We start from the raw sequence: 22,540 nt of genomic DNA on the forward strand, positions 1-22,540 counted from the left end.
GTTAATTGTAAAAGCAATATATTTTATATAGTTATTTTTGCACAGCTAATAAGACATTTAATGATTCTCAATAATGTTGAGTTTAAGTGTATGCTACAATTGCAGTTTATATTACAGAGTAAAAAAAATCTATAAAAACAGAAGTGGTTTTGGGGCACAGTGCCATCAGCTCTATTTTAATATGTACGTTCAATGCAGTTGTTGCCATGTTTTCAGTATTGTGAGCTTTATTAGCTGTGATCACATACTGTTATAGAACATTACTGCCATAGCCACCATGGGAGAGAGAAATAAAGACTCACTGAGGAAAAAACCAACTGGTCTGCTGGCTGTTATTTTAAAACATGAGGCTGCCCTAAGTTAATAGAACATTTAATTATCATCGCAAGCCTATACACATTGTACACTTATTAAATCACTGCCCAAAAGTTTCAGGTACTAAAGCTAACTTTAGTGAAAAGTCTCATTTATTTTCAATAGCTTCCGTGTCATGTGACCCATTCATTCAAATCAATACAGAATTGTAATTACTCACACTGGGCACCTTGCTTATTACTGGATTTTAGTGTTTCATATAGCTCATGTCATGTGACCTTTTGACCATATATTAATGCAGCATTGAATTATTGAACATGTAGAACAAACCTCTTTTTAACGGATGTTAGTCTTTCATCTTAGGCACAACAAGAGATGATGCAACCGTCGAAATCGAAAATGATACGACTGCAGGAATGAGATCAAAGATTCAGATTATTTGTCAAATTTATAAAGATACCCAGAACAAAATCTTATTTGCAGTAATTACTTTTTCCAATTATAATAAGAGCACTTGTTATCAGATGAGCAGTGTAACGTTGGATTCTGACAAGTTCAAAGGAGCTGCTGTCAGGGGTGAGGAGCAGCAGGTTCTTCATGGAGCTGGTTTTAATCACACCCATGATTCTCTATGGACTCGCGCCCATAGGAATATCTGTCTGTGGAATAGATAAACATTACATTACATGCCACTTGTTATACGCTTTACCCAAAGCGACTTAAATACTGAGCCACATCCTCCCTATCCATATAAACATTGTGACTTTATATACACACTTGGATATGACTGGTGAGTCTGTCTTCGACTCAGTTTGAGACAATGAACAGGTGTTGTAGTATTGTCTTCTCACCTGCAGCTATGACTGGATCTTTATTCAGCTCTCTTGTGATTGGACACAGAAATGTATCGGGGGTGTTTTAACGACTCTTCTCCGACTTTCCTTAGGGAGACGGATGCCCACAGGTTCTGAGAAACCAACCAATTGTTCAGTAAGTATGACTCATAAATACAATAACATCTGACACATTGAACTTCTTATGATGTTTTTCAAACATAGTGAATAAGTGATTTGATTCTATCCATTTGTTCATCGTCAAATACTTCACATAAACCAGCTGAACTCTATTTTGTGTTTTTTCTGTGAGTCAGTGAGACGACAGACTCGACAGACAGACTTTGTCCTCTGATAAAACAAAGGCAGGAGTAAATCTGGATCTCCACACGATCAATCTGTGGCGCGATACAAAGAGCCAGACCCTCACTGTGAATGTCTGAGGACTTGGTATTGGTTGGTAGTTCAAAAGGGAACATTTTTTCAATATTATACTAGAGAATAAAAACTGAAAAACAGCACAAAAGTGAAAAATAAATCACTCTGCACAAATCCGCTCGTCTCTTCCCAATGACTGCACCGTGTGAATTGGTCATGAGCTGCAAATATCACCACCCAGCTACAACTGAGGAAGACCTTTGGAGCCACTCATGATAAGTGAGGAGACGGTGTAGGAATCGATTCAGAGAGCAGCTGCAGGGACATTTTCAGGCCTGCAATTTCAATCCTGGAAATGTGTCTCAAATATTATGTTTTCAAAAAGACAAATGACATTATATCAATAGAAATAATGTCATTAGAACATGGGAACAGTGATCCTGCTCTATTCCATCCTGTTTCTGGTATTTCACTCTTATTTCAGATACTTTGAAATACTTGACATTAAAATTCTATTTCTTTTTTATAATTTGGATTCTTCTTTTATCATTTTATCATTGATTCTTTTAATTCGGCCAAAGAAAAAACGGAATTTCCTCAATACAAAAAACAACACTTTCATACTAATGTTTATCAGACTCTTTCGAAAATCACCCAATTTGGATTTTAAAACAATTCCCCACAATACTCCTTTATTTAATAGCCACAAATGAGTCAGAATTGAATATACCAGGTCTAGTAAAAGACTGGAATCATATTATAAAATATACTCTAGACTCTAGAGTATATTTTATAATATGATTCCAGTCTAGAGAACATGCAGTATCTACCCCACGTTGTTGACCAGACTGACATTTCCCAGAGAGAGACACTACTGCTACAGACCTCCGATTCAATCGGCTGCGAATGCTAAATAAAACATCTGGTTCTCGCTCAGAGTTTATGACCTTGGCAATGCTGTCAGGAATATCAGAACAAAAAGGGATGCTTTTTGGAAGACGTGATATAACTGCAGTATAGGTTAGAGCTGCATCTGATGAATATGTTGACACACAAGAGTTGTGGATAGATTTGGTGCAGTTTTATTTTTGAAATCATTGTGTAGGTGAATTGAATTAAATGCTATCATGGTGAACACTCCAAAGCTTCAACCTCATAATAAATAGGGGTACATAATGAAGAGATCTTTACATCAGCTACTGTTCGTTGAGGACCAGCTTGTTCTCTTACTGCGGCTTTGAATTTGTACTCTTGCACTTATTCATATTGGAGAAATGCAAGATAAAGGGATGAAAGCATTCAAGCACACCTTACAAAAGACTGTGTCTTCCTCGCACTGTGAACTCTGTTCCTCGCCTGCATTCACAGTCTTCATCTTAAAGTCAAACACGCAGATGCTGCTGTCGCCATCATAAATACTTTGAATCCTACGAGGAAAGTGACGTTGCTCAATCAAAATGTCTGCTCTCGATGAAACACGTTGAACCTATTAAGTCTTCCGATTCATCAAATAAATTACTCTTGGATAGAAAAACGGCACTTAGCAGCTCAATGGGATTTAAGATTTCCATAAGCTCCAGCATTTTTCATGGGGGCACAAGCCATTAGTGCTATACGGTCCACTTTACATTTAGATTGATAATTTGATGAGACGCTACAAGGAAACTGCAGAATGAGGCTGTCTCCACAGAGATACAGCGAGCCATTTCCAACAGGAACTTTTTCCTTCCATGCCCTTACTCAAAGATTCATGAGTATTTCATTAAGTAAAGTGCGCTGGAATCTAATTTGGGTGTGTGTTCTATGTGGAAGTAAGTGTGTGTCTATGCACGCACACTCTCATTTACACAAACAGCAAGCACGGGAAATGATAGTTGTTGGTACACAACTCAAATAGGACAGGAAATGTGGCAATCTGTTGTTTCCTGTGTCCTTGTTCTGTGGTAATGATGAGCAATCCTCCATACTAAACACATGGAGAGAGATGCTCACTCCTTAAGACACGCTTTGCATTGCTGAGCAGCATGCAGGGGAAGTTGGCTTTACTGTCGTTTTTTACAATGTCTACTGCTGTCCAATTAAAGCAAACTAAACCGCCAACAAGGCGTTTTACTGTGATTAAAGATGGGACAGTGATGCAGCTGCTTACATGATTACAGTCTGCACAATGTACTGTAATCAGAGAGAGGTCATTATGGCATTCATGTCAGCTGTCTGCTACATTCAAAACAGAATGAAAGATGTGCTTAACTTAAACTACATACCCAGCGATACAACATTTCTGTGCTAAACTTTTTGTAAAGTATAATGAAATCCAGAGATCAAATCTAATAATTCAACAATAATTGAGGTTTATAAAAATGTTTTGTAATTGTATATCATTATTTTGGCTTGTACTTCTGCTGGTAGGAATAAGTTGCCAATTACAGTTGAATGAATGAAATGGGCTATAAGTCGTCACATGCACAGTTGTGGCACAAGTGTCTGTACAAAAATGGATTGGCAGAAGAGCGTTCATTTTCAAAGCCCCAACAGACTGGAATACTTGACCTGCTGCTATCAGATCTCTTGCATCATTGGGTATGTTTAAACATGCATTGTTATCTCACTTTCAACTCGTCTGCACTTGTTATTAATGAAACTGATATTGATGAAACTGATTTGCTCGACTGTCTCAAATTGTAATGATTGTGTGCATTGCTTGAATTTTACTTAACAGACTGTATGTGGTTTGTCTTGTGTGTCATGTTTTGCATGTTGTCTTCTTGTTTATGTATGTCTGTAAGTTGTTGCTATTGTCGGGACCCCCTTGAAAACGAGATGGTGCATCTCAAGGGGTTTATCCCAATGAATAAAAATGTCTATATGTCTCTTTGTAAATAGACTTTAAAGTGCTTTGTAAAAGTACAAAATGATGGTACCATCAGCACCAAAAAAGGAACTTATTTTGCCCAAGATCTCACATTTTACTAAATGTAATGCATTACAATGTGCTCAATAAAGAAAAACTACTCACCAAACTCATACAGGCTCTCAAGGAAAAGTTTAGAGTAATATATTTGTTTACTTTTTTGCTGGGCGTTAGATGAGATGATTAATATCACAATGTGTGTATGGTTCATCTCAAACCAAAGCCACGTCTGTCAAAATCACTTGTTATAAAGAGTGGAACGTGGGAACTAACTAACTTGGCTGTGTCTCTAGTTAAGAAAATGCACCTGCAAGCCCCTCTGAAGCTACTGTAACTAATCTACATCATATCTCATTAGTTTGATTTGTACAAAAACTGAAATAAAGGAAACGACCAAGCAAAGCTAGGCAAGCAGACAGACAACGTTGGTATGAATCAATCATTAAGTTAAATGATGCCTTCAAAACATAACTTCCTTGGTTAAATATTGATTCTGACAGTACTTTGTTAGTGGCTGTACTGTAGTGTAGCAGGGACAGATTGTGTTGTGTTCTGGCCGCACTGGCTTTCCACGCAGACCTTGGACGACCCTGAATGGACTAATCTTATTTTCAGAGGGATTATCATTGTTTGTGACGTAAAGGTCATCCCGTGGGGTTCTGTCCTCACAGCATGATTTGTGATTGTATGAGCAGATAGAAACACTGCGGCTTCACATCGCTAAATCAGATCGCTGCTTGAGAAAGAGTTGTGGGACCGAATAATAAATGTAGAGCATCGATAAAAAAAAGAGGCTTATATCATACTATCCAATTGAAGCTTGTCATGTTTTTGGATCAAACAGTAAATCCTCACAAAAAACACTGAGTCCCCGTGTCCCTGTGATTGTGTGTGTACTGTACTAATGTACGTGACTGTTTCATATTTGATCCTCACCACTTCCTAGCTCTGCTGCTGTTTCGCTCCGTCAATATTGTTAGTTTGAAAGATGCTGACATGCTATTGTAGTCCTTCCTCACACACAGTCAGGTCTGCACATCCTCCTCTGGCCAATCAGCAGCCTGGACTGGAGTGACCCCTCAACTTCCTTCCTGCAAAATGCACAACAGGAAGGGAGGAAGGGGCTCTGCTATTACAGCCTCCTGATACAAACAAACAATCTCCCTCACACTCAACAGAAAAGGACACACTCCCTCTGTGCTGATAAAGGATTCACACACACACACACACACACACACACACACACACACACACACACACACACACACACACACACACACACACACACACACACACACACACACACACACACACACACACACACACACACACACACACACACACACACACCTGACCTAGCAAACAAGCATGTGATCTATCAAAGGGGGGAAAATTGAAGCTAGGGCTGTGCTACTTTAGATTGTGCCAGTGTGCAGCTCATCAACCTTCACAGGACACCATGTGAGTGAGCGGCCATCGTTTATCATACCAGGCCGAGACAAACCGCCCTGTGGTGCGCCGGCCCGTTAATGACACCTCGCAGCATCTTCCTGGAGCCCATCAGCCATCATTAGCCGTGCGACTGGGAGGAGTTGCTCATTACCATGCTAAGTATCCACATGTAAGCCCTCCCATCCACTTCCTACTACCTTTGCTAGTCCAGACAATTCATAGTCAATGGGTATTATCCTCCGCATTATATTGTATTTTTGAAAAAAAATGCCTGCAATTGGGGGGAAAAAAGGCATTCCTTATTCAAATTGTATCATGTCCTGTGGCTGCAATGCATTCTGGTCTAGAGGTTTTAATTAAACTGGCATCGCTGCATGATTACTTTCTTTGTGTCAGATTGTTGACAGCACATCTAGAGGTTATGATTTGTTTTTGGATACCTTTTATACCTAGCATGCTGATGTTTATCAGACATCTTGTCCACCATCTTGGTTTTAGTGGGTTGGCGTCTTTGGTTGGCATGCTAACATTAGCACCTAAGACTAAGTACGGTGTTGTCAAATGTGATTTTCCTTTTTTTTTGGCAATAGTAAAACTATGCAAATAGTCCTCAAGCAGTCATACCGATTGGATTTACCCACTTAGTAGCATCTGCACGACAATGAGCAGAGAAACACCTCCTCTCTGCAGCCATGGCTAATATAGTGAGTGGAGTCTCTCAGTCTAGGAGGCTGAGTCATGGAATCACTGTGCCAAAGCATGACAACCTCACAGAGCCTCGCTGCAGACTGGGATCGCTCAGACTGCTGTTTAATGACTTCAACGGATGCACATACAGTATGAAGATTGCCTCACTCCCTTATCAATCCATTTACTGCTTCTTATCTGGGTCCGAGTCCTGGAAGAGGAACCTGAGGCGTTCCCAAGCCAGACCAGATATGTAATCTCTCCAGCATGTTCCTGGTCAACCCGGAGGTCTGTTCAGCATCCTGGTTATTTCCAGGAGAGGCTAGGAGGTTATATTGTCAACAAACTAAAGACGGATTTTGCTAATAAGTATTGTATTGTTCCTCTCTGTCACAGACCTCCACTGTTGTCCAAAATATACGTAACATCTTACTTCATAACCAGGTCAACTTCCTTTTGCCAAAAATACTCACCAACATGCCTGATGTGTGTCAATCCAAGGCTGGAAATAGTCTCAAACTAATCCAATCCTTGCGTTTGCGTACAATTCAATTCAAAATGTAAGTTTATGAAGCACTGAGAGGTCAGTTCATCCTGCCCACAAACACAGGTGTTTCTAATCAGTCTGATTGAACTCTGTAAACATCTGTGCCAACTCTGTCCAATAAGAAGACTGCTAACAGGGTTGGAGGTCCCGCCCTAACAGGTGCGTGAGCAGAGAGGTCTCATAAACAATGTGAAGTGGAAACACCTTTAGTTATAAGGGCCTGGCATAAAGGGGGAGGGGGTTGAAGTTAAAACGTTGAGGATAAAGTTGAACTTTCATGGTGAGTGACCCATTCTTATGGGCTTGAAAGTGTTGAGAGGTGGACACACATATTGCTGTTGGAATCCTTTCATGGGATTTGCTGGCATTAAGAAAAACGTTGAATAAGAATCTTTGTTCACCAAAGCACCTTTGTTCATATTATTTAGGTTCACCTATCAGAGTATACCATTTCAAATCCCTGGACGAAATCACAAGAAAAGCTTTTCATCACATGCATAAAAGACTCAAAAGACAAGATGTTTCCATGACACAAAGACGAGAAATGATCTAAAACACCTTTGCAAGACTCTCATAACTATATATGAACATAAAGATTGAAACACAGTAAAACAGCAGGGGTTTTAGTACTGTGAATACCTTTCTAAAAGAAAACAGAGTGATAGATCTATTTACCTTGGCACACTGTCTGCCTTCATTTATCAGCTGCAGAGAAAGCTCAAAGGGAATAACTTCATGTGAATAGAGAGAACTCACCGAGATTAAAAGAAAGGGGGATAAAGAGAGGCAGATCTTCATTGAGGTGGAATCTGCTTCATCACATCAACCTGACTGACTGATGGCAGATGCGGTGATGAAGCTTCGAGGCCTCCAGATGTCTAACTTTTCATTTAGTGTTTCCAATGTTTGCTTTCATGTTGGGTTGGGACTTTTTTTTAAGGAGGATTCACCTTCATAACATCAGCTCTCTGAGGCTTAGAGGTAGTTAGCCCTGCTGCCTCAATACACATCAATCATAATTCCTCCTCTAGACACTGCAGTCAGGCAGCAATACACATGCAATATGAGCTTCTCTGGCTGGATATCTTCCCAAATACTCTTCTGGGAGTCTTAAGCACTCACTCCTGGGCTTTGGACCAATGCTAACTGACTGTTGTTTGAAGAAAGGAGGAGTGATTGTGCATTTGTAGGCGCCACCTTAAACAATTCTCTGTCAAGTATTTACCAGTTCTGTCGACTCCATTTCCTATTCTCCACACGTTTATGGTTCTGTCCATGGAGCCGGTTGCAATCCACGTCATAATGGGAGACAGCAACAGCAGTCACGTACCTGCAGGAAGCACAGAGATGTGAACGATGTGTATGACACGTACGTTTGCAGAGAAGAAGATATCTGCTTTTAAATGTAGCTTACCCTTAAAAATGAAATTAAAAAAACCAGTCTTGGATCGTAAAGTATCTTAAATCCTTTCAAGCACTTCAAAGCGCTCTGCTGATGCCTACCTGCTGTGCCACTTCATTGACTGTCTGGATAGTAGCGCTGGAGAATAACATATTGCATCACTGCACAGAGGGCTTCTGGGAAAATATAATCAAGCAAAAATCACACATTTTGATGTCAACCCTTTGACTCCTGTTTGTCTCATAGCTGCAGAGATTGCTTAGCAGCGGGAGGTCAGGTCGTTTACATTTGGTGCGGTTTCAAAGTGTGGAGCAGGAGTCCCAGGTTCTGTACACAAAGTACAAACAAACAGATCAGGATGTTTGTCATTTCAGTGTTTGCAGCGGCTGGGATTTCATGTTTAGAAAGTAGTGGACTGAGGCAGCATAGCTAAACAAGAAGTCTACATTTTGTATTTGTGCTTCAATTACTGCATCATAATATTGTAGCACTTGTATCCACAGAAATGTAGAATAATAGAGTAATGTGTGTTGGTAGAACTCAAATGCAACCTTCTCATTAAAGAATAATGAAATACAAAATTGGATTCAAACAAAAACACAGATCAACCTTCAGTGTGTTTGAAGTGAAGCCAGAGAACAGCAGAGCATGCAAACACAACACCACTCCTCCTGTGGCCGGCTGAGAGAACAGCAGGATCAGTGCTCAGCAGTGGCATCTGCTGTTTACAGAACAGAAGAAGATTTTGAACAGAGAGATCAGTTCAAACTACATCTGTCCCAAATGTGCAAAAGTATAATACATCAAATGAAATTAGAAAAGATAAGTATGACAGGCACATAAGTCAATATTTAGTTGCCAAGGCAGGAGGCGTTTATCATCAGCACTGCCTACACACTGTTGTGTCTGTGTGTGAGTGATGAGTGATGAGTGTGTGTCCTACCCCGAGATCAGCAGCTCTCGATCATAAGAGACACACACAAGACACAACTGGAGCTGAATGACAGGTGTGTAGCAGCTTCACATCACAGGCTGAGGGAGAACACACACACACACACACGCAAGCACGCACACACACACACACACACACACGAATATGTATATATTAATATATATAAATACACAAACTTCAGTTTTCCTCGTGTTGTGCCACCTGTGAAATATTCTCAGCTTAAGATACAAAAACACTGAGTAGTATGCAGTAATACTTCATCATACAGTAATCCTACAGTACGTTGCATCAATTGGTCTTCAGCTGCATTAAAATGATCTGTGTGTAAATACATGCGTTTCGAAATGTCCTCTCCATCATTGTAAAAAGCTGTTTTCGGGCTCTGCAGGAGCCTCATTTACTATTTGCCTGCATTCTCATTATTTGAAGTGAAGCGCTCTCACATCTCAGTGAGGAAAAAACACATTATTAAAGCCGACGAAATGAAAGAGTCTACACTTTTGAAATTAAACTAAATGTGAGGTGTGATTGAAAGGGTATGCTGCTGAGTAAATTAGAAAAAAGGCTGCAAATCTGACAGCATGAAAAATGTGACCCTCGCTGCTGAAATGCTCTGGATATGGAGCATTAGAATATGGGGCTGCAAACACAGTCAGCCAGGATGAGGAACATGTTCCATACAGAGTGGTCACAGCTGCAGGAAGGGCACCTTGCTCCCCTGAATCATCTGCACTTCAGTCTTTGTGCCCTAAAACAATGCAATAGGGGTTCAAGCACGCAATCCTCTTTCATAGACAAAAGAGAAATGCACATTTCAGTTAGGCGGAGTCCTTGAAACCTCCCAACAGTAAAAAACATTATGTGAAAAATACATTTAAACAAAACGAAACGAGGACCGGCTCTGTGTGTTTATACAAGCTGCACAGAGATTAAAAAAGATCCCAGTGGACGCAGCGGGTCACCACGTGGGACACATCCAATCCTCCCCAGAAACGGACGTTACCACGACAACTCATCTTAAGCACTAACAACATGGAGTGTGTTCAAACGCTAACGAAAATCCAGTCTACAGGCAGGTTACACAACGCATGAACATACACGACATGTTCTTGTTCTGCTACGGCTCCTACAAGATATAAATGTCAAAGTGGATATACTGTGTGCACCTGACCTCTTCTCCAACTTCTACACACACACACACACACTTCTCCGCAGCTGCTGTATTTCAGCAGGATGTCTTAAAGTGATCCATTATTAATGACTGTCTGCAGCTGATTTATTCCACACACTAATACAAATCCTCTATTCTGCAGAGCGATTTCAAGGTTAAAGCAGTCAGCAGGTTCTCTCTATCTCTCTCTCTCTCATGGGAGATGGAGGGAGGCAGCTTTTAGTTGACGAAGCGGACAGAGGGGTCGTCCTACCTGCTCCTTCATTCTGGGAAACAACTCGGATGTTCAGCTGGCTGTCCTGTCCACAGGAGGCCAGTCGAAACTCCACACGGCATCCATCTGCAGAATGAAAAACAGCCACATTTCTCAATGTTCATGCTTGACGGATTTTAATATAAAAGGAAGACAAATCCTCCAATGGCCTGTTTGTGAAGGGTGTCAACACTAGCAAGCATCGTCTTGTATATGGGATATATATTGTGTTTGGATTAAAGGGCTTTTTATTCCCAAAACTGAAAAATAACAAACACTGTCTGACTGTCATTTGGATTTGTGGGTAGAAATGCTAAAGGTTGCTTTTAACTGTCTGCTAACTGTGAAAGGATTATGTAATTTTCTGTTCAGAATGAATTTATGTTATAAATAGGGCCGGGACTTTAACGCGTTAATTAAGATTAATTAATCACACAAAAATTAACGCGTTAAAAAAATTAACGCATTTTAATCGCACTTATTTTTGCACCGCGGAACGTTTCTCACTGGATGAGTTTCAGGCGTACCGATTATACTGGAGCACCAACTAACGTTCATGACTTCAGACAACAACAAACCACAGTGAACAACAGTGGGAAATGTTGTTTTAAAAAACGTACGGATGGAAGCGTCGATAAGAGCACGGTTGTGTGCAAATTATGCAAAAAGGAATTCGCATATCACCGCAGCACATCAAGCCTCAAGTATCACCTCAATGCAAAACATATAGCAGCTAGCGTGGAAGCTAGCGTGGACGTTAGCCTCTTTTATCGCGTTCACACCAAAAAGAGCCGGTACTAAAATTAGTTCATGAGAACCTTTTTACCCCCACGAGAGGGACTTTCGTACGGCTCTCTTGTGAGAAAAGAGCTATATTTCTGATTGGCTGGGTGGATTGCAAACCACGCCCCGTAAAACTCCCAAAAAGTTTTGTGAAGCCGCCATTTTATTATCCTCGCATTAGCACTATTAGCATTAGCCCAGCGCAAAAACGCAGAGAGACTAACTTATGGCAACACAAAATAAAACATGGGAGCGGTGGAGATGAGGAGGTGTCGGCGTTCTGGCGATTTACTCGGAAGGCTGCTGGGAGTCCCAGCAGCTTCTACTGAAGCCAGTCCCCAACTCCGGGGACTTTGGGCGGCAGTATACGCCGTGAAGTGGTTTGCGGCCTGCCAGTAAACCCAAAGCAGAAGAAGAAGAAGTGACGTCAGCGGCTTCATTTGCCTAATCCACCCCCAGGTTCAAAGAGTTCTCATGAACTAAATTCTCATGAACCTTTGTGGGAAAAGTACTGCGGTGTGAATGCGCCTAATGGTATACTAAAATCCATGTGAAAAAAATTGCTTCTCACTGTTCTCAGGTCAAATATTTATATGTGATTAAAAATGCGATTAATTTCGATTAATTAATTACAAAGCCTCTAATTAATTAGATTAATTTTTTTTATCGAGTCCCGGCCCTAGTTATAAACAATGAACTAGGGGAAGACTGACAAATAAAACACTTTCTTTACAAACTGAAGGATAAGGGCATGCAAAAACCCAAAAGACTGAAGTACTTGTGTAGCTTTCTCTTTACTTAAGAAATACTGAAAATGTTCACCGTGAATATCTATAGTGTTCTGTTTCAAGATACTTCATTTAATTTTCAATCTTTAAATTAGACTGTTTCTTATGATAAATCAATTCCATCTAGTTAATGAAAAGTCAGAAAAAAGACAACAAATGATGTTTGCCAGTTTACATGATAATGTCTTCAAATGATTTGATTAGTTTGTCCACAACACAAAGATTTTTCAGTTAACAATGATTAACAGGAACAGGATCGCCGGAGCTGTATTAGATTAACATTAACATGCTTATTGTAGTTGTAAGTGCACTGTCCTTGATGGAGCATATGTGTGGGCAGGAAAGGAGTGAGCAGAGGAGAGTTGTCGATTCTTGTTCTGTTTTCTGTGACTATCTTCCTCACCCTCTGACTTTCAGTTGCGCGCGCTACTAAAGAGACGCGCTACCATGGAAACCAAACAATGGTGTAGCTGTATTAAAGTCCGAGTAAATCTGATTTTGTCAGAAATCGGGAGAAATGTGGGAGAAATATGACCCCGGGAGGAAACCGGGAGTCTCGCGCGAAAATCGGGAGGGTTGGCAAGTATGGTGAAGGCTGAATGTAGTCTAACCCAAACAAGTCTGAATTAAGTTGATGTTTGAGGGCTAGGCCTAATAAACCTTATTTATAAACCACCTTTCATGCAAGATGCAGCCCAAAGTGCTTTTCTGAGTAAGACAAGATACAAAATAAAGAGTGAGGAGGAGCATAATTAAAAACAGTCTGTAAACAAACATAAATAGTTTTTATCACAGAACCATAAAACAAATTAACATGAATACTGATAGCCTACCGCTAAAATGGCCTATAGGTCTTTAATTTACTTTTAAAAGTTCCAATGGAGTTTGTTGTTCTAAGATCCAATGGGACTACTAAGGACTTGCTCTAAAGTTACCTCCAGTACAGTGTTCAAGAATGTTAATTGAAATAGGCCTACTTAAGATAGCAGCTTTCAAATGTTACTGTAAGGCTGGAACTAGGAAACAGGACCTTATTTGCTCTTAAATAGTGTCTGTCTGATATGCAGCTTTAACTCTGTAGGCCTACGTGATTGTCCTTCCCACACTGTACCACCTCCTCACCTGCCTACGAGCCCCCCACCATGGTGGATCCGTCCATAAAGCAGCAGCTAAAGGCCGTAGTAGTGGCCCGAAAGAGCAGAGAAACGAAGCTCCGAGAGGTCTGTGCTGTAAACACGGAGTTTCATCTCCCGAGCAGGTCGCGAGGAGAGCGGGAGAAAGCTCCATAGCTGACTTCGGCTGTGTGGTGAAGAAGAGTGCGAAGTATTGACACCATCTTGTGACTGGTTGGCTCTGAGCGGTTCACTCACAAGGTGGCGCAAAATACCTAAATATCCGCTTGTAAAAGAGGAGAGTTGGTGGACTGAGTCAAACTGTTGCTCCTCATGTGGCCACAGTTTCAAGTATGTATTTCCTCTTCCAAGTTACAAGTCTTATTATCTGGCACTACTACTATCAGTCACGTGAGTAATTAGCTGCATAATGCTCATAATCCACTCCTATTTTATTGAAAGCATTCGGCCTACTAAAGTATCTGCTAAATTCAAAAGGTAGCCTACTCATTATCCAGAATGTCTCTTTTTTGTGTTTAATTGGATTATAATTGACAGAAAAAACATGTGAAAACTGCTTTAATGTCGATGGAGGTGGTGCCAATGTTAAATACCTTTTACCTTGGGAGTTTCATCCTAAACAATTCTCAATATGTTATTTGATGATCATGTTTTGTATGTTAATTTGACTCTTGAGGTTACTAGTGTGAAATGAAGGTATAGCTGTGAAATGCCTGTAGTGGATTACACGTATAATACTTTCTCCTTAAGTGGATTACAATTAAATACAATAAATAAAAAGGTGCCTAGTTTCAAATGAAGTCTTTTATTCATAAATACCAGATAAATAAATAGGGAAGACAGTAAGGGCCTTGTTTTTGAAAAACAGGTTTATTTTTTCTGTGCCACACATCCACTATTGAAAAATAATACTCCCACAAAAGTTGCTACTCATTTCACAATATTCATAATAAAATACAGTTACTTCTTCAAGTCTCCTGACTTCAGCTGTCTGGAGACGTCTCAGATGGACCGTGACTCTGTCCGACTCCCAGCTGGATTAAAGCCCAGCGCAGGTTTCACGTCCGCCCTCAGGATGTCTGACAAGACTCCGGCTGAGGGGAATGCTTGGAGATGAAACACATTATATGCACCACATCAATTCATTTTAGAAGAGAAGTTCAGAAGTGTTTTACATTTTGGGTAAGGGCTCTATACAGTATACTGTGCAGGACACACATACAGTACACATAGAAAAACAACGCACCGCTCCATATACTGTTTAGAGGTCAGAGGTCAGGCACTACAATACTGAGGAGAGCAGTGTTGTGAGTGGGTATTCAGCACAGGCAGAGTACAGTATGAGACATATGAAGTGCTACAATCATCCTTATGCATTGACAATATTTTAACAAGACTGTACTGTATTTACACACTATCTAAGAAATAAGTCCTGTAAATAGTGACAGTGATACCTCCTTGTATATTACACAAATAACAGTAGAACTGCTGGCAACCTAAAGTCAAAAAGCTGTAAACATTTTTTTGATTGGCTTGTTCAATCGTCCCTAAAACAATCTTTAGATTTTTTTTAAAGCTGTGTGCCATTTCCTGTTTTTTTCTTAGATGAGACTGACGGTAACATAAATACTTCAAAAAATAAATACACACATATACAATAAACTAAAGTACTGATGTTAAAAAAAAAGCAGAAGGCCTACCTACTATGACCATCTTTAATTCCCAATGACAATATTGAGTCCAAGAGTCAGTGCATTTTGATGAAGAAAACAGTATTGCACTTTCAGATATTAATGCTTGAAGTTGTTTTCCCTTCAGGAGCATGTGTCCTTTCACATTGCAAATCAGTGTCATTTAAACCTGTTTATGGATTTAGTGTCTCAGGTGAAGAAAAAGGCCTCCCACACCAAAGATGAAGTTTAATATGTAGAGGAGCGTAGAAAGTCAACACTGAAACATTTTCAATCCAGCAGTTCAGTCCATCGTTTGTCAAAAAACCTCCTCATGCTGTGGCCAGCTCGTCCAATTTCTGAATCATCTTCGTTGAATTTTTCACAGTTATCAAAAATCAGGTTCACATCAGCGATGAAAGTTTCCAGATTCAAGTACCTGTATCAGGAGAAAGGGATTCGTTTACTTATACAGTATGCACCATTGACATTTAAAAATGGGAAATATAGATTTTATACATATAATGTAACACGGCATGATAAGAGCAGTATAGTTTTTAAAAAAAATGCATAGCTAGGGAAGGGGGTTACAATTTCAGGAAAAACGTTTAGAGGTTAGAGTGTGGTACGTTTAAGAGAAGGAAAAAAAATCACACATTTATGATATACAGTATGAAATACTTCAATTATATCACATGGTATGAGAGTAACACACATACTGGTTGTTGGTGAGCTTTTCTCTGATGGTGGAGAGGTCCATGGGCTTTTTGATGACCTTCCTGTATCCAGGGACGGCTTTCTGGTTGACGGGCGTGAGGAAGGGCCAGGCGTCCTGATGAGCCTCCAGCTCCGCCAGCAGCACTCTGGAGAGACCAAATGAAAGTTGAATGGAAAATCATTTAAATTGAGTGACACTAGTCAAAATAAACGTTTCGAAACATATTAGATATGATATAAAAGGACAGGATGAAATTGTCATGTTGGTTCATGACTGCCTGGGGAGATTCTTTCTTGTACATGTATCACAGGAGAATAGTTAAAAATAACTTCATTTCAAACAGTGATAAGAGGAAATGCTGCTATGCTTGCAGTGAGGATGTGTTTGATCGTACCGGCACTTTGTCAGCCCATGTGTGTTGCTGTCTTTGGCCGTTTTGGCTTTCTTCACACAGGGGACAGGACTGTCATGTCTGGCCTGGGATCCGGGCGGGCTGTCGTCTCCTCTCCTCTTTTTGAACTCCTTGGTACTTTTCTTTGGCACGCTGTTGCTGCCGGCAGCCTCCTCTTTGATGAGCTCTCCCACCACAGATGGTTTACCGTTTCGTTTTACCTCACTGCCCTTCTTCCCTCCTCCAGCTGTTCGGCTCTGCTGCCTCCTACCTCGAGGGGATAGACCGCTCTCCTGAATGACAGAGCACACAGGAGACTGGTGAAGAGACACACTAAACATATCATATTATAATCACTCATGATACGGCTATATCATCATGTGTCAATTAGATGTACTGTTATAGAGGATTCTGGTGTACCTTCTCTACACATGTGGGACAGAACCAGTCACCGTCCGGTACCGTGGTGATCTTGGGTTTCTGGCAATAAGTGTGGCAGCCTTTGTCACAGCCATCACAGAGTAACAGCAGCTCTTCATTATCCCCCTTATGACAGAGCTGGCAGTGCTGTAAACACCAGATATATGTTCACGGGTGTGAGGTCAAACTACTAATGCATTTGAAATTTGCCTCATTGGATTTCATGTTCACCCTATTCAATTCGAATTATTTATTGTACTAATACTGGATAGATGCCAAGGTAGTGAGAAATATTGTTAAGTCAATGGTGAAAAGTGAAATGATGTCAAACGGCATAGCATCTGTGGAATGCTGAAGTGAAAATGAATCATAAGGTACAATTCTGTGCTGTCAGGCATATTGCATGATGTTGATTTGTTAATGATTGCCTATTATCTGATAATGGTAATGATGGAGTGTACAGATTTTTTGTGTTATCTTTAATTGCCTTCTAGACTACTACTACTACTACTAGTATTTGTATTCGATATTAATATGAGATGTAATGAGACTTATGCTGTAAATTGGTGTCTGAATTTATATCTGATGAAAGGATTTAAACTCTTCTGTGATTATGAGAGCGAGTGACACTTACCACTTTCATGATGGATCGTTCCCAGGAAATGGATTTCTGCAGCTGCTGGACGCAGAGCGACAGCTGAGCCGAGCTGTGGACTTCACCGAGGGCTTTACGCCACAACCTCATCCCCGGGGCAACCTCCTCCTCTCTGCTTTGAGGTTACAGAAAGAGAGACTGCAGTCACTACAGTCTGGGACATTATCACACTAAAGGATGATAAGTGCTAACACAAGACCTTTGTCTACGAAGAATACTGTGAGATTAAAAATGTCTAAAACGAGTGTGGAAGAAAGCTGCGACGATAAAACGCTTGACAGAAAAACAATCACTAACTATTTTTCTAATAATTATTCTTTAAAGTAATGTAATAATCCCAGATAAGGCTGGTTTATTTAACCACTCAAATATTGAGGGTTCCTGCTTCGTTTGTTTTTTAATGTATAATATATCAAAGTTTATATTGTTAGGTGATGAACTGACAAAACAAGACATATAACAAATAAAATGAGACTTTGAGGAACTGGGGTGGGATGCTGCTGCATTTATTGTATAACTCTGGCACAACAATTTCCTTCGGGATAAATAAAGTCCTATCTTATGGAAATTATTTTATTTTTTCTGACGTTTTATAGACCAAACAATTCATCTATGAATCTAGAGAAATAATCTGCAAATCATTTGAAAATGAAAATACTTGCTAAATGCAGCCCTAGTTTGGTATGAACCTGCACTTCACCGATGCACCACAGTGAGGAGCAGGTAGTGACCTTATCCCATCTGATCTGAAGGTTGTTCTTAAAGAGCTGTTTTTTTTTCTCCGTACCTTCGCTCGATGTTCCTCTCCAGCTCTGCCAGCCTGATGACAGCTATATCAAGAGGATTGTCGGGCCGTCGCACCACACTGCCAGGAAGTTCCTCCTGGCTGCTTTCTCTCTGTCCTTTCCTTTCTGCAGCCGGGGAAGATAAGAGCTTGTGCTCATGATAGACCAGATCCTCCCTGTCTGACTGCCGCTCAGGATGCATCCAACACTGAGAGAGACATCATCACATTTGATGACACAGTAATTAATATGAAGACAAAGTGAAGGAACCGGACAAGGACAAGCATATATTGAATAATTACTCATGAAATCTAATTTGGATATGAGCCTAACATAGATAAGAGAGTAGGGTACAGGTACCTTAACCTGCAGGCTGGCAGAGACCACCCTCCTCTCCAGACCCTCCACCTGCTGCAGTAGGCTGATGTCCTCCTCCATGGCCTGCTCCTCCACACACCAACTCTCCACCGCCTCCTCGCTCACCTCCTGCTCCTCCAGCTCAGACACATCTATCGCTACCACCACAGCATACATAAAACAAATTACTGTCTACTGTAAGCAACTGTATGATATTTAATGTAAATCATAAAAGATCTGGGGCCTCATGTATAACGCCGTGCGTAGGATTCACGTGGGAAGGTTGCTTACGTAGTAGAAATCCGAAAAATAGGTCCATACATTTTCCGCCACTTCCCGATTCACCAAACATTGCGCACCGGCGAGGAAAGTGCGTACAGCACTTCCTACGCCGGTTTCCCTTTATAAATCACAACCGACTCGAAATGCGGTGCAGCTTTTGCGGGCTTCACGTAACGCCCATATTTGCCTATAAATAGTCAAAGAAACGCTCATTCATTCTGACTGACTTTATGAAGAAGATCGCAGGAAATGACGACAGAACAGCTAAAACAGACATCTCACGCCATGTCAGATGTGGGTTATTTTGGGGAGGTGGAGATAAATCATATTGTTTGGTGGATGCAGTTTGAACAGGGGAGCAGCATGGAGGTCGGATCGTCACCAAAATAAATAAATGGCCCGAAAAAGGTTAATGACAAAAACAATACACATCCTTCCTCAGGCAGTGTGTTTGTACCGGGGACAGGAGACCCCCCCTTGATGAGAGACTGTAAGAAGTGATCGGGGAATCCCTCCGGAGTGGAGTCATGACGACTGGATCTGAATTATGTTTTTGTATTTGGTGGTTTGTGTTCCAGCTGTCGATCAGCTGTGCGCAGCGTCTCCACTGCAGCCTGTGCGTCTCAACCCCCCCGCAGCAACCCTATATCCACCAGTTAAAGGAAATACAACTAATGTGTTGTGTTATATCAGCTGTACAATTTACCACATATGGTGTTCTTAGTTTCCATACCTCCTGTGTTTTACGAGCGACTTATCAAGTCTTGGCAAACGGCATAAAACACGATTAAACGTGATAGTATATAAAACCATGCTCGTATCTACAACCTATAGAAATGCAAAACGGCGTCAGTTTAGACGTAATGCTGTCCTCCTGCTTACCGCATCATTTATGAGAAAACATTTCATAACATTAACACAACATATTCGAGATGGTTTTCAATAACATATCCGTATTTATTTATTTATTTCTCCAAGTTATGTGTTTGTGTGCACTGAGGAGTCTCAAACAGGCGTTTGTTTAATCATTTTAAGATTGGCTTTAATCAATGTTTGAAAATGAATTCTTCATATATGATAAATGAGAGGTAACATTTTGTTTATGGTATTATTTCCACATATTTCTCTCCATTCTTCCTTCTGCCAACGGTGTCGCAGTTTCTCGTCTCTCCCGTTGTTGTGCTTAGTGCGTACGCATGGGTTAGAGTTTGCGTGGAGGACCGCACGTTTTCCCGTCAAGTTAGTATTTTATAAATCGCAAACTTTGCGTAGAAACTGGCGTACGCCATCTTTTGAGCGTATATCGCTTTATAAATGAGGCCCCTGATAACATCATTTAAATGTCACTGCATGTCGTTTGATATTTTCTCTATCATTTATTAACAGCACACAATGACTGTTTTTAAATGTCATTTTCTTAATGTCTTTCATTTTGAATTGCCTTGTGTTGAAAGGTGCTGTATAAATAAACTTGCCTTGCCACACTTATGTATGTGAAACCTTGTAAAACGTAAATTGAAAATGTACTGGCACAATTTAACCTGTTGTTTTCGTTATAGTGTGTTTTATTATATAATCCTTAACACCTTTCTTTCTTCAATGGGATTTCTATATATATGTGTAAAACAACCAAATAAATAAACAAACAAATTAAAAAAAAGAGAGCAGAGAAAATGTGCACCAACCATCTTTGCTGTTGGCACAGAGCTGGGTCCTGTACTCGATATGTTTTTGGATCTGTTTTTGCAGGGCCTTCTCTCTGATTCCTCGGCTATGGAGGGCCTTGACCAGACTTTGCAGTTCCTCCATGTCTGCCACCCTCCACCAGCCACACAGCATCTCTGCCAACACACACATTAAAAAAACTATTCTCACAAAATGGTTTAGTTTTTCTTTTGAGCAAGATAGAAACGTTAAACTGAGTGACAGTCTGTCTGGGCAGTGAACAGACCACCATATTTGACTTGTGCGTACTGGCAGTGAGCCGTTCTTACCCTCGGGGACCGGCTGAGGACGAGGGTAGTCCTGGGTCTTGGCCACTTCCTCAGCAGGGGACGAGGCACACTCGGGCCTGTCACTCAGGGGCTCTGGGGTCTCGCTCTTGTTGACAGAGCTGGTGTTTGCCAGGGAGAAGACCCTGTTGCCATTACCCTCGGCATGCTGGGAAGACAGATCCAGCAGGAGGGGTAGAGAAGACCCCGAGGAGGGCAGGATGGGACTCGCTGCTGTGGACACGTTGCACTGTCTGCTTTGATGAAGGCCAGACTGTATTTGTTGAGGGGGAGAATACACACACATTAAATGACCATCAGATCAACACATAATGAATGTATAAGAATATTGTAGTTAAACAGTCCAACAAGTGTATTAAAGGTCACCTATTATGCAAAATCCACTTCTTCATGTGTTTTATACATAAACATGAGTCCCCTCTGTGTAAAGAGATTCGGAAAGTTTCAGGAAAAAAGATTTGCTCACTTTTGGTCCTGATCCATTTCTATAAAAACCTGTCTGAAAATGAGCTGATCAGATTTTGGCCACTTTATGAAGTCATAACGATTTTGGCTTGTGTAACCATTAGCCAATCACCAACCAAGATAACCCCCGCCCACCTTATCACCTGAATCTCCTCCTAGGGCACCATTGAGTGGCACCTCATTTTCATCTAAAGTAACAGACCCAGAATCAGCACTTTTGCTGAACAGGGCTGAAACAGAGGGGATTATGGGATGCTGCAATGCACGATCTGTTTGGTATTTTGAGCCAAACACTTCAGAGACATGTTTTGTATATATCTGAGACCTATAATATATTGATGAAAAACTATATAATAGGGGACCTTTAATAAAAAGCACAGCGTGATCTAAAATAATCGTTACTGGGATTATTGTTGAAAAAAAAAACCGACCTGAAGGACAGACATGTTATTAATCCCAGCAGAAGCACTGAAACTGGCTGCAGCTAGGGGATTAGGGGAGAGGGAGGGGGGGGATTTTGTGCTGACGGTCTGCAGTGGAGAGGCGGAGGCTGATGGGCTGGAGCCGGGGGTGGAGGAGGAGGACTCGTCGCAGGAGGAGCGAGGCAAAAGGCTGAACCACTGGTTGCGCTGCTCCATCAGCATCTTGGAGAGCTGGTCCTCATGAAGCATAGACTGAGGGCTGCAGGTCATCCAGGGACTGTTTATGAGCAGAGATGGCACTGAAGTATCGGTTTTATCTATCAGTCCCTGCTGAAAAGTGGGATATGAGGGACAAGATGCAGTTGTAGGGATTTTAGAAGAATGACCGTTGTGAGAATTGATGTCCGAGTCTTGAGCCATTTTGGCGACTTCCAGGAATTTGCTGAGTTTAGAGAAGGAGCCGGGTTTCTGGAGGAAGAGATTGAGACTGTCCTGCTGGCTCTCCTTTGTGGGGGTTTCACACTCTCTGCTCTGTGCTGGGCTCTTTGTCTCTTCCTGCTCCTCTTCTTTTACCCTGGCTGTCTGAGCAGTTCTCAGTTGTTTCTCCTCTTGCTCTTCCTCTTCAGAACCTGAGTGACAGGAAAAGGTAGCTCAGGCAACGTACAACAATGTCATTATATCTCCTAACTCACATTTTTAAACATTTTCTCGTACATGTATACAATTAGTTTGCTCGAGGTTATATCACTTTTAGATTG

The 22,540-nt window shown here is 41.0% G+C and overlaps 1 protein-coding gene and 1 long non-coding RNA gene across 5 annotated transcripts in view; both read right to left on the reverse strand.

Moving 5' to 3' along the window:
* Positions 1–731: 731 nt before the first annotated feature.
* LOC117556823 lies at positions 732–8,453 on the reverse strand. The gene is made up of 3 exons (XR_004570629.1): positions 8,349–8,453; positions 1,167–1,282; positions 732–974 (listed from the first exon to the last, which is right to left on the reverse strand). It is a non-coding gene; the product is annotated as an uncharacterized LOC117556823 (long non-coding RNA).
* A 6,003-nt stretch (positions 8,454–14,456) lies between these two features.
* LOC117556850 (bromodomain adjacent to zinc finger domain protein 2B-like) overlaps positions 14,457–22,540 on the reverse strand; it is a 48,384-nt gene continuing 40,300 nt past the window's right edge. For 3 of the 4 annotated variants that reach the window (XM_034232402.1, XM_034232401.1, XM_034232404.1), the window contains 10 exons: positions 21,792–22,411; positions 20,878–21,148; positions 20,569–20,724; positions 18,605–18,759; positions 18,247–18,452; positions 17,439–17,571; positions 16,805–16,951; positions 16,388–16,677; positions 15,995–16,138; positions 14,457–15,714 (listed from right to left, as the gene is read on the reverse strand). In XM_034232402.1, coding sequence (XP_034088293.1) covers positions 15,567–15,714; positions 15,995–16,138; positions 16,388–16,677; positions 16,805–16,951; positions 17,439–17,571; positions 18,247–18,452; positions 18,605–18,759; positions 20,569–20,724; positions 20,878–21,148; positions 21,792–22,411 — 2,270 coding nt within the window. In that variant the 3' untranslated portion in view covers positions 14,457–15,566. The remainder of the gene's footprint in view (positions 15,715–15,994; positions 16,139–16,387; positions 16,678–16,804; positions 16,952–17,438; positions 17,572–18,246; positions 18,453–18,604; positions 18,760–20,568; positions 20,725–20,877; positions 21,149–21,791; positions 22,412–22,540) is intronic. The other variant, XM_034232403.1, reaches the window with a different exon arrangement.

This window comes from Gymnodraco acuticeps, unplaced genomic scaffold (genome assembly GCF_902827175.1).
Source record: "Gymnodraco acuticeps unplaced genomic scaffold, fGymAcu1.1, whole genome shotgun sequence".
In the NCBI taxonomy this organism is placed as follows: domain Eukaryota; kingdom Metazoa; phylum Chordata; class Actinopteri; order Perciformes; family Bathydraconidae; genus Gymnodraco; species Gymnodraco acuticeps.